The 12542-nt window shown below is 55.4% G+C and overlaps 1 protein-coding gene across 1 annotated transcript; it reads right to left on the reverse strand.

Moving 5' to 3' along the window:
* Nucleotides 1-1441: 1441 nt before the first annotated feature.
* On the reverse strand, nt 1442-8869 carry NODAL (nodal growth differentiation factor). Its single transcript, XM_044239692.1, has 3 exons — nt 8673-8869; nt 3814-4511; nt 1442-2350 (listed from the first exon to the last, which is right to left on the reverse strand). Exons 1-3 carry the CDS (start codon nt 8866-8868, stop codon nt 2198-2200), a joined length of 1047 nt encoding a protein of 348 aa, XP_044095627.1. The 5' UTR covers nt 8869; the 3' UTR covers nt 1442-2197.
* Nucleotides 8870-12542: the final 3673 nt, after the last annotated feature.

Genomic DNA, 12542 nt, shown 5'->3' on the forward strand with positions numbered 1-12542 from the left:
GGCAGGACGACCCACGGCTGACAGGCCCAGTGCGGGGCACTCAGCAGGGCTCCGCAGAAGCAAGCTCTGCCCCTTAGTGCCTGCCTCCTGCGAGGAGGGGTAGGGCCTTGTCTTCGAGTTTGCTCTGAGCCAGTAAACCTTCCCAGGGAGCCGCAGCCACAAGCAGCTTGAACTTGCACTTTCCCGGCCGTCGCCAGAGAAGGAATGTTGGACACCTGTTTAGTATGCAAGACGCTTGAAAGCCCCAGCGTGGGATTTTCACTTGCCAGAACTTCAGTGTGGTAGTGGAATTGGGTCCAGATGTTCGGTTCCAAAGGCCTTGACCCCAAAGTAGGGGAGCAAAAACCTCCAGCTACTGTCAAGGATAGGGCCCTGGGGCTCCCGAGACCAGAGCTGTGGTCTTGACCTAGTGCCTCCTAGCTGTGTGGTCAGGCCCTGGGCCTCTGGGTGGGATAAAAAGCTGGCCTTACAGGGGCTCCCCAGCTCTGCTCTTTTCTGAATGGAGTCAGCGGGCAGAATCCCATTGTGATTTGGGATCATGGCGAGGGCAGTTCTGTTTCCACCCCAGGAAAGGAGCAGCCAGAGGCCAGAATGGCTTGGTTGCCGAATCAGGGCACTGAGGTTTCTCAAGCCCGGACCTGGCTCTAGCTTCAACCTTGGCCTAGGCCAGGATTGCTAACTTGATTCAGCTGTCACTACAGTCGAGTCACATCTCATGTCAGGACAGGTTCCCACATGATGGGATCATTTTTCTAAGCCTTCTCCTAGCACTTCATGCATCCTTTCCTCTGAATAGAGGCAGCACAAGCTGACCGGCTTCTTGGTGGGGAGCAGGGGTAGAAAGACCGTAGACCCCGCAATCGCACTAGAATGCCCCCCTCCTCCCTGCTGCCAAACAGAAACAGCCCCTGTTCCGGCAACGCTTTATGAGGTCAGCTAAAAGAAAAACAGGATTCCTGCCTTTGGGGTCTTTTTGTCCAAAAGGCAAAGCCGTGCTCAGGTGCTGTGATGCAGAGTTTCCCACAAAAAAGCTGGGGTTCCTTCTACTGGGCGGCTAGGTGGAACCCGAAACGAAGCCAGACTTCAAGCCCTGAGCAACAGAAGGGCTGATAAAGGTTCAAGAGAGGGGTACAGCAGGCCCCGGGGCTCAGCAGGCTTCGTAAGCTGTAGAGGGAGACAGGGATAAGGCCCAGAGGACAGTCCATGACGTCAGGCCTGCTGATAAGGTTACAGGTGGCCAACAGGATCCTCCTATTCACACCTTACAGAAGGAGGCTGAGCAAGGAATTACCTGAGGCCACACAGCTTCTTAGTGGCTCAGCTGTGACCATAACCCAAGTCCTAGGCCGCCCTCACCCCTGTTGGATGGGAAGCTCGGGGCCTCATTAACAGCACACAATGAGAGACCAAGGAGAACTGTCACCAACTTTAATAGACTCGGACTGTGTCTGCCAAGCAGGCTGACGGGGGGTAGGGGAGGTTGGGGGGTTTGGGGGGGTGCCCGAGGGCTCCACTCCTGGAGTGCACCGTGGCCAGCTCTCTGGGGGAGTTCCTGCCTCTCCCTTCAAAGGCACCAGCTGGCCTGGGAGGACTTCACAATGGTTGTAGTGTCTGTGCACATCATTAGCAGAGACACACTCCGGGGAGCCTCTGGACAAGACCAGCACATTGCCACCCGCCAGCCTGAAAGGGGGGGGGGCGGGGCTACCCTAAACCAGCCGGAGACAATGAGAGAAACTGTTTTTCATTTAACACAGTGAACTTCATCTTGCCAGGGCGGGGGGGCGGGGGGGGGGACAGGGCTGGTCCAAGACCCCTTCTGAGAATACATAAAAGTCATCGGTAACCTGTCCCACCTCAAAGATGAATGCACACATGCCCCACCTTTTGCCTATCATTTCTGGGGATTCATAGGTTAAGAAGTCAAGTAAAGAACACTTGCCCTAGTGCTTCTGATCACCACCGTCTCTTCAGGAAGAACAGCCAACCAGCCTGCCATCTCCTGACAGCAGCCTCCGTATGAGGCACATTTCCCAGAGCCTTCCTTTACCGAGGGGGCAGCCCTTCCTCCTCGGTCTAGCACACAGAACAACCTTTCCCCCTCTGTGTCTCCTCATTGCATTAGATGGTTCTCGTGTCTTCTAGGACCTTCCCAACGTCCCAGGGTACAGGCAAATCCGGCCCCACCAGGATCTCGTCAAAGGCACCCGCATTCTTCCACAATCATGTCTCTGTGATGGTCCAGGAGGACTCTGCCGTTGTCCACATAGAGCATGCTCAGTGGCTTGGTCTTTACCGGGGCACAGCAGGTGGAAGGAACTCGGTGGGGCTGGTATCGTTTCAGTAGACTCTGGGGGAGAAAAAAGTCAGTTAAAATCCGTTTCTGGTACAAAAGCTGAAGAACCTGGTTCTCATAAAGGGAATCAGCCTGCCAATGTATCCACAACTCTCTACATGTAAAGTAACTTTACAGGCTGCTAAAAAAAAAAAAAGTAGAGCTAAAGAGAAGATTCTAAAAGCTGTATCTGGGTAGAGCAGGAGCAAACGGACTTGTCCTCCTGTTGTTCTAGCCTCGAGTGCATACCAATTCCAAGAAACTCCTGGTTTAGTTCCAGAAACATGAAGCAGAAGAGAGTCATGTGGAAATGCTAGTGGGATTTGCTTTGTCGCCCAGAGAAGGGCAAGGAGAGTCAACGGGAGAAAAGGTAACGATTCCTTGGCACTCTGGAACCGCGCCCCGTCCCTGTGGCCCAGCAAGGTCTTTTTGGATCAGTGTCAGAGCTGCTGTTGGGGCTCTCTGGGTCTCTGGGGGTCCCCTTGATCATGCAGCAGGGAGGTTCAGGGAGCAAAGTCCCAGGACAGGCTGAGGCCTTTGCCCAGGAAAGGTCCTAGAGGGCTCTGGCCCCACCAGTGCTTCCTTTGTAGGAGCTCAGCTCACGCGCTCCCCAGAGCATCTGAACCCCAATATCAGGGCCCCCATGTGAGGCTCTATTCTGTTCCCCCTCCCTCTCATTTTCCCTTTGCTCTCCTCCACCACTTTCTAGACTTTAGGCTGATTCGTGGCACACAGTGGTAGTCTTGGGCTTTCTCTACTATATAACGGTGTCCAACTCCCATTTGAGGGAGCAAAAGGACAGTGGCTGGAACAGGATTACCCCAACCACGCCCCCATTAACGCACCCCCTCCTTCCATCAGTGAATCACAGGCTTCTAGAAATGATAATACAACATCCAACATGCTGGTCCCCTGTCAGCAGGTACACACACGGTATCCATCTCGTCTCATGGCATTGCCATCCCCTGTTTACAGGCAGGAACAGTCCGGCTCAGAGAGAATAAGCAACCTGATCAATACCACACAGCTAATATGTAGGGATCGAAGCCAGGTTTATTCACAGAGACCAGATTCTGAACTTCCTTTCCTAGAAGCCAGAGCTGAGGAAAAGCGGAGGCCTTCTGGTCTATACCCTCCAGGTATAGGTCCACAGGGCGGGACAGCTGCAGCCGGAGCTCCGCCCACACCAGATCCTCCACTTGGCTCAGGAAGGAGAAGTCAAAAGCAATTTTATGAAAGGCAAGGAAAGGGGCCTAAGGACGCAAGGTGTTCAAGGTAACCTAAGGGGGCGCGACTGCACGTAGGCCCTCCGGGGACCGTGTCACAGGCTATCATTATCTCCCAGGACAGGAGTGGGCACACAGCTGGTGCCTGAGTAACGGTGAATGAATGAACACAAATTTACCAGCAAAGCCAGAGTCCTGTCCCCTCATTGATTGGGCAATATGGCCTCCCCTCCCCTTAGCAGGGCTCCGCACCTGGATATACGCATGGTTGGTGGGATGGAACTCCTCCCCCACAGGGCTAGGACACTCGCCCTCGCAGCGATAGGCATTGTATTGCTTCGGGTAGATGATCCAGGAGCCCCACCCAATGAGGTTGAAATCCACCTGGAACTTGACCTTCCGACACAGCTGGCTTCTGTCCGGCAAGTGATGTCGACGGTGCCGCCGGCCCCTCTCCTGGGACAGCTGTCCCTCCCGGGCGCGCCAGGAGCTCTCAGCCTCCCACAGCAAGGTGGAGCCCCCTAGCCGCCTCTGCTCTGGGGAGAGGTTGGAGTAGAGCAGCAGGAGCACGCTGGTGACAGGCGGGGTGGGAGCCCGCCGCTGACACTCTCCGACCAAACCGGACATCTGCTCCTCCAGCTCCCCGGGGTGCTTCAGCCACTTGGACAGTGGCCTGGTCACCTCCAGGACCATGCTGCCTGAGGAAAAGGTAACCTGGGACAGAGGGACGGTGAACAGGTCCATCCGAAGACGCTCGTGGCAGTCAGCCGGGTCCTGCTCCGCATCGGGCTTTAGCTGGTGGAGAATCTCGATGGAGAGTGGGACGCCGGGGGGCAGGTCCACAGGGCGGGACAGCTGCAGCCGGAGCTCGGCCCACACCAGATCCTCCACTTGGCTCAGGAAGGAGAAGTCAAAAGCAAAGGTCCAGTTCTGCCCATCCACCTCCACATCTGGGTGGGGAAAAAACCGGGAAGGAAGCAGGATGAGTGGGGGCCCCCTGCAGCCTCATCGCTCTGACAACCACCGGAGCTCACGCTGGAGCCTTGACCTGACAGGAATCCTCTCCATGCTCTCCCCAGCCCTAGGTGCTGGGAATGTGGAGTCTACTTTGGTCCAATTCCAACTGCGGCTCAGAGAGGTTAAATCACCCGCACAAGGTGGCACAGCCAAGAATGAACCTGGATCTGCCCAAACAGCAAATCACGGTTCTGCAGCTCCCTCCAAGAGGATTGAGAGCTAGAGAACAACTGGTACAAACTGGATGAGTCCTCCCTGCTTTCTGGCCACACCCTGAGCTTCCACCCACCCTGTGACCCTGAGCAAGTCACCTTCCCAGATTCCGTCTCCTCCCTGGGAAGGGTGGTCTAGCTCATGGGCATATATCATGGAAAGGTGAGGCTTGGGGCCTCAGGGGGCCAAGATTGGCCCCTCTCTGCTCCACCCATTTCTAAGGGTGGAGGCAGAAACTTCAGAAGCTCTTGACAACCTGACGCACAGGCTTCTGCAGGCTTTCTAAGCATGACCTGGCAGTTTGCCACCCAGTGGGGCTTTCTCATCTACCCACATGGGGCTTATCACACCGCCCCCACAAGGGGCATTCCCACACCTGGGGCAGACAGCGCAGCACACACACAGCCCCTGGCCCTCTTCCACACCCCCCTCCTCAAGACAACTCAACCCAAACTGGATGAAAAGGAATGGGGAAGCACATTCCATTCATTTTAGTCCTGGACTAATTTGGTCCGATGTCTGGGAATAACATGTTTTTGTGGATTTTCAGGTCACCTAAAAGTGACCTTTAACTTTTTTCAAGCCTGGTTTCCTCTTCTTTGCGATAGGAACGGTGGTGCCCGATCCATTCCTGCGTTCTCAGGAGCCCACGTGGAAACAAAGAGGCTTGAAGGCTTATTGCTGAATCAAAGTCAGGGATCATCCCTTAGAATAGAAACACTAACTCTTTTGTGAACCCATCTCAAGGGTGGTAATGGTCTCTGATTTAAGTCCACTCTGGGCAGATCACATGACAGTTTCCTTTTTTTTTTTTTTTTTTAATATTTTATTTATTTATTTGACAGAGAGAGAGAGCGAGAAAGGGAACACCAGCAGGGGGAGTGGGAGAGGGAGAAGCAGGCTTCCCGCTGAGCAGGGAGCCTGATTCGGGGCTTGATCCCAGGACCCTGAGATCATGACCTGAGCCGAACGCAGACGCTTAACGACTGAGCCACCCAGGTGCCCTCCACTTTTTTTTTTTTTTGAAGCATCTTTGGTCATATGGTAAGTGAATTTCTGTGAGAAATCCAACCTGCAGACAAGTTTTGGTCTCCTGGCAGCCTCTCCCAGCCCACCTCCAGCTGCCCTTCGCTTCATTTCCACTTCCCTCCTCATTAGCACCTGCAGGGGGCAATAACCGGCCCCTGGCTAGCAACTCTCCCCAGAGGTGTGGGGAGGAGGCCAGAATTCTCCCTGGCCCACTGCAGCACCCCCTAGCCTCCAGGGAATTAGGTGGGACCTGCAGCAACTCCTGGTCAAGTCTTATCTCAAGTACCCACAAATGGCCTCTTAGAGGAAGACATTCCAGCTCAGCGGTCAAGACCAGGGGCTCTGGTGCATCCTGTGAGGCTTCAAAATCTGCCACTCATCGTTGAACCTTGGGCAGATTACTTTCCTTCTGTAGGCCTCTTGGTAAAAGGAAGATAGTGACGGAGTGTTGGGATTTACTGAGATAACATGCATTGGTGTTTACCCAACACAACCAAAGTACAGCAAAAGTTGGCTGGCGTCAACTACCTCCTTATTATTGCCGATGGCCAAGGTTAGAAATGAAGGTGTCAGGATAGGTAGTGAGGGACCTGGACAAGGAGCAAAGTCATCTGTTCCCAGGATGGACAATGTGCATGGAGTGCTCCATACCCAGGAAAAGTCTTTGATTCCACAAGCTCACCCCTAGCCCAGGGCTCCCTGGGAAACAGTGCTGATAGGTTCTTTTAGATCTGGCTCTGGTTCTTGTTAGGATAGGGGTGCCTAATCCTTTGGGGTTCACTGATGCCTGATACAAGCTAAGAATGCACCCACCTGTACAATAAATGGGATTCAGGGGATCGGTATCAGGAGGGGGGTTCACAGACACCCTGAAACCGATCCAGGCACTGAACAGAGTTGGCCACACGGGCCCCATGTGAAATCTTGACCCATGTCCAGTTCTAAAGAAGAAACTGGTTGGGCCCATGCCCTTGGGTTCTCTCCTTCAGACAGGGTGCTAAGGCTGAGTTAGGACATGGGGCTCTGAAAGAGAGTGTGGGGATGACACTAGGTGTCCAGCTCTGAAGATAAGTGCCACTAACTGTTTCCCCATCCAAGCCTGGTCTCTTTCAATCGTCACCATCACTATTACTGTTTTTGTGGGGTAAGAAAACTGAAGGCCCAAGCTGAGGCTGTTTTAACACGGACAGAGGCAGATGCAAAGCCACTTTGGTTAGACTCCAACACCCACTACCCTCTTTCCTGGGGCGGCCTATAGATAAACCCAAGGGAAAGGGGCATTTAGAATGTCCCTTCTCCACCATTGTCTTTCCAGGCAGACTCTTCTTGCTGCTTTTTAAAAAATAAAGCCAGTTCACAACACTGAATGTACTTAATGTCACCGCACATTTAAAAAGAGGTAAAATGGTAGATTTGGTCCTGTATATTTTACCATGTGTACACACCAATGAGGCAGAAAGCCAGCCCCCCGCTTTACTGAAGGGGAAACTAGAGAACTCAATGGATATGCACAGGACCCAGTCCAAACTGGAAAGCGGGCTTTGAAGACCAGGACTCCATTTCCCAGTCTCCCAGGCTGTCAAACCCCCACAAACCTTCTGGAACTCTCCAGAAGGACAAGTGAACTGAAAAAGGGCAACCCCCCATCCGTTTGCCCAGCGTCCTCCCGCACGCAGCTTTCTGGTAGAAAAACTGAGGAGACCACTCCAGTCATTTCCAAGCCAGCTTGCCCCTCGGGTGTCCACAGTCTGGTCCCCAGATGACCCTTCAGGAGAAGGTCATCAACTGTCTGACCCCAGATGTGGCCGGCCAGGGAGCTAGGAGCCCCCGCCCCCAGACCACAAGCGGCTGGCGGGTGACCAATTAGGTCAGATTATAGGATGTGGATTGCGACCCAGCGTGGGGGAGGGCCGTCTGGCCCCAGATGGGGAGGGAGGCACAGGCGGGAGCAGGGCGGCCGGGAACCCCAGGCATCAGGATGTGGATTGCAAGGGGCAAGGGGACCCCGGGGGAGTGCTGTCGGGCCGGGACCCACCGGCCTGTCGCACCCGACACCTGGAACGCCCAGCCCTTTCCGAGTGATCCTCCCGAATCACCATGGTCGCTGAGGGCTTCCTCCCATCCACACCTAGGCTCCGAACCGGAATCACTCAGGACGCTGACCCCTTCCCAGTCTGGACTCGAGTTCCCAAGCCTGTCTCAGTTCCCGACTTCGCGGCACCCCATCTCTCCTCCAGGATCTCGGAACTCTAATCCCTGATGTTACATGCTCCCACTGGCTTTTGAAGCTCGCAGTCAGCCTGAGACTCTCACCGCGCCAGACTCCCGCACCCATTCACCCTGACGCGGGAAAAGAAATCCGCAAAATGTATGTAGCAATAATAACGACCATTTATTACTACGTCTGGTTTCGTGCTAATTGTTGTTACGTGTTTTGTCATCCAGCGCTCACCACTGTATTCTAAGGGAGGTAGGTACTGGTGTCCCCATTGCAGGGAATCGGACGCCGAGGAGACGGGAGCTTACGTAATTCAACAAGCCCACGTGGTCCCCTGGCCCAGTCGGCCTCCCACCCTCCCGCACCGTGCTCTGACCACTCTAAAGCAAGAGTCGCAACGCGAAGGTTTCCGCCCGGGCCCTTTCCTATGCCACAACCCCTCCACCCGCCGACCCCGCGCGCCCAGCCAGTGCCGACGCCGAGCATCCCAGAGCCGGACCCCGGCAGCGCGCTCCCAGCCTGGTGCGCCCTCAGCGGTGGCGTCCCCAGCCCGGGACCGCCCGCCCGCAACTCGCCCAGGCGCCCTTCCGCAGTCCCGAGGTCCCCGGCTGCTTGGCGGGGCGGCGCAGCCTACCTTGAGCCTGCAGGCTGCGGATGATGTCCGCCCGGGGCAGCGGGTCCCGGTAGAGGCTCAGCATGTACGCGAGAGGGGACGGCGACGAGGGCTGTACCCGCGTTCGGAGCGGCACCGGGGCCACCGTGGCGGCGCCCGCCTGGCGCAGAACCCACCAGACGTGCAGGAGGAACACGGGCAGCTGGGGGGCGTGCATGGTGGGCTGGCTGGGCTTGCGAGCCGCGCCTCCGCCCCTTATATCCCCGGCATTCGCCGCCGCCCCGCCTCTTTCCTCCCTCCCTGGGGAAAGCCTTGAGCTCCTATACCTGCCCTCAACCTGGAGGGGGTTGTTGGTGGTGGCCCCCAGAGGGACCACCTGCTGGGGCGGGCCAGACCTGAGCCTGGTAGGGAGGAGACCCGCGGAGCTGGAGGTGATGGTAGGTGGGGGACCTTCCTGGTGGCCCCTCCGGGCACCGAGCCCAGGCTCCTCTAGGTACTAACGGCCTGATTTTGGAGGCACAGCAAACATGTCACCGGCAACCCTCCGATTAGAATTGTGGCTTCCTTGCTCTGCCTGACCTTGGATCCCTGCCCCTTCCTGTGTCCCCAGGCTCCCAATAGATGTCTGGCTCAACAGGACTGGGTAGAGAACAGTGGTGGGTGCTGGAGGCTCTCCCCACACTGGCCTGCAAGGCTCCCATCCAGCCCCACCAGACGCAGCCTTCCAGGACACCGCCCCATGGCCTCCGGGAGCACTCCTGGCTTCATCCCGCAAGGCCTGTCGGGAGGCCTAGCCTCCGGGAAACCACTGAGTACTGGGAGTTGCTGGATCAAGGAAGGTGAGCTCCAGAGGAAGGCCCATGGGACGGGCTTTAGACAGGCATAGAAGGGCTCTCCTGGAGAAAACAAAGGGCAGATAGGACCAGGATAAAGGACAGACCTCTCCATCAGAGAAGGGAGGTGTTCAGCAGAAGCTGGGGCATGGCTAACAGGGGGATCCTGGCCGCTGGTCAGTGGAGCACCTGCGGGTGGTGGTGGTGGGGGCATCAAGCTCTTCCCTTCACAGGCTTCCATCCATCCCCCAGGGGATTTCAGGAGAAAGGTGTCGACAGTGGTCTCCATGCCCGGCAGGAAACCTGGGTTTCAGCTCAGCACTCTGGTTTCCCGTTCTCTGAGCCCTGCTTTCCTCATCTGCAAGGGACTGGCCCTGGTCTGGCTGCCCTTCCCGGGGCAATCAGGTCAGAGCTGGAATTACCTTTAAAGAAGTAGAAATCCTTGCCCCTTGTCGGGCCACAGCTGTCCTCCCTCCACCCAGAAGGGCTCCTCCTCCCCGTTTCCTTCCTTAGCTTTGCTGGGCACACAAGTAGCCAGCTGGCGTTTATAGAAATGCGGTGTGCCAGGCCCACCTCTGCTCCTTCCACAGGATGCTGAGCTCTAAAGAACCACAGACTCATTCCAGAGCAGGTGGGGACAGGGAAAGGAAGCCCAGCAGGCTCAGTCAGGAGCTCCAGACTTGGGGGAGTGGGGGAAGGTCGAGGGGGAGAAGATGGCCCACACCTGGGCCCACACCCAGGCCCACAGCCAGCAGGAAGGGGCCTGGCTTAGGACACAGCTGGGCTGCAGTCCCACGCCGGCCCTGGGACCTGGACAATCTGCTCAGCCGGCAGATTATTAGTTCCTTAAAGAGGGGACTGCCTTGGGCGCCTGGGTGGCTCAGTGGGTTAAGCCGCTGCCTTCGGCTCGGGTCATGATCTCAGGGTCCTGGGATCGAGTCCCGCATCGGGCTCTCTGCTCGGCGGGGAGCCTGCTTCCTCCTCTCTCTCTCTGCCTGCCTCTCTGTCTACTTGTAATCTCTCTCTGTCAAATAAATAAATAAAATCTTAAAAAAAAAAAAAAAAGAAAAGAGGGGACTGCCTTGTTCATTGTACTTTCCCCACAGTATGCATTTGAGTTTGGACCCCCAGAATCTTAGCTGAGTCCATAAGTCAGTGAGTGGCCCTGTGTCCGGACTGGCCTAGAGATAACTATCACCTTGAGTGTCTGTCAGACTATCAAGTCCTGAGTCCCAATCCGGACCTCTAGACTTAGAATTTGGAGAGAGGGCTTGGTTATCTACATTTCTAACAAGCACCCCATGGTCCCGACTAGACAACTTCGAGAACCTGGGCGGGGCTGGGGTTCTAGCTGTAGTTCAGACCTCCTTCCCGTCCCAGCATTCAGTTTTCTCATCTGTAAAATGTTATCTCGGAGATTCCCTCCTTTCATACAGAATAAATGGAGCAAAGGGTAAAGTGTTTCAGAAGTTCTGAAACCTGGTGTATATGTAGAACTTTCTGCACGTGGACATTATGGGTGGTCCATGGTTGTCGCTCAGCCTCCCCAGCCTAGGGGCTTGCTGGTTCGGGATGGTCAACCCCAGCCCTCAGACGATTATATAAATAAAAAACTGACAGGTCACTGAGAGTGCAGCGGGAGCCCTGACAAGGATGTGGGCACCGAGAATGGCAACACAGGGGAGGGGTGTAGAGCTTGACAGAGGTACAGGAGTCAGTCTCCTCCAAATTTGGATTTCCCCAAGTCCCACGTGCGCCAGAATCCTGGTGGTCCCTGTGGAAACAGGAACATTCAGTACAGAGCAGTCTGACCCCCCCAAGATGGGGAAAGGAACAGCAAAGATGAATCTACTTTTAGTGGACCAGAAGCTTCTTGAAACGGAGGATAAAGTTTTATTCCTCCTGTGTCCCTTGCACTGTGTGATACCTGGAAGGTGCGTAATCAATGTTTTAGCTAAGCTGAATGGTTGGGACGGTAGCTAACCTTTCCTGAGTCCTTCATGCAACTGGCACTCTGCTCATCCTTGCAGTTGATTTTTATCATCACAGAGAAGGGAAAACAGAGGCTTGGAAGAAACAAGGTGATTTGCTCCAGGCCGTAGGTTTACAGATGGGAGAGGCCAGCATGTGAAGAGCAGGTGTGCTTGGGACCCAAAGCTGTGCTTTGAGCTCTGTCGCTTCCCCACGGATGAGAAGGTGAATGTGTGCCTTGTACTAAGACTTAGAATCTCTCCAAGCCTTGCCTCTCTCAGGGTCTGGGAGCTGCAGACAGAGCTCATTTCTGATGTGTATTGGCCCAGAACCACGCAGGGGCCTGGAAGTGCTCTCCAGCCAGCAAGAGCGACTGTCAAATCCCATCCATCACCGACCTTTCTGCAGCTCCCACACCTAGAAGAAATAGAATCTGTCACCTCTGTTGGACAAAGGCTCATTGTCTTCCCGCTCATTTCTTAAGGGTGTTTGTTCACCCAGGATCTGTTTCCTGCAAGAAGGACTACAAGTTCCCTGTTCCCGGGTGGGGATGACACCTTCTCGCCTCCCCTGCCCCAGACGGACTGACCAACAGATTACCTGACCTGGGAGATAACCTTTCAGGGCCCTCCCAGCTCGCTGGAGGGTCGGGGAGCAAAGTCCCCCGAAGTTCTTGAATGCTTTCCATCAGAGAGTCGCAGACCCTCCCTTGACACAGGCAGAGGCGTTTAGCATGGTTAAATGGTTACATGCTGGAACCATGAGCCCAGGCTGCCAGGAGGCAGGGTCAGGATCCTTCTATGTCCCTACCTGGGCGCGGCAGACCAGCCACTAACCATCTCGAAGCTTCTGCTCCTCAGTGGTAAAACGGGAGTAAAGGATAGGACCCCTGCGACAGGGTGTTTTAAGTAGGAAATGTGTGTAAAGCACACAGTGTGCATAGCGTCGCGCTGGCTGTGTATTCACTCATCGAACAGACATGCTTTTCTAGTGTGCCTACATTCGGTTAACAGCAAGAGCTAGACGACCTCGGGGCAAGGCAGGAAGGCAGCTCCGGTCTGCACATATTTAGGGAGCATCTCCTATA

This window comes from Neovison vison, chromosome 2 (assembly GCF_020171115.1).
Source record: "Neovison vison isolate M4711 chromosome 2, ASM_NN_V1, whole genome shotgun sequence".
NCBI lineage: Eukaryota > Metazoa > Chordata > Mammalia > Carnivora > Mustelidae > Neogale > Neogale vison.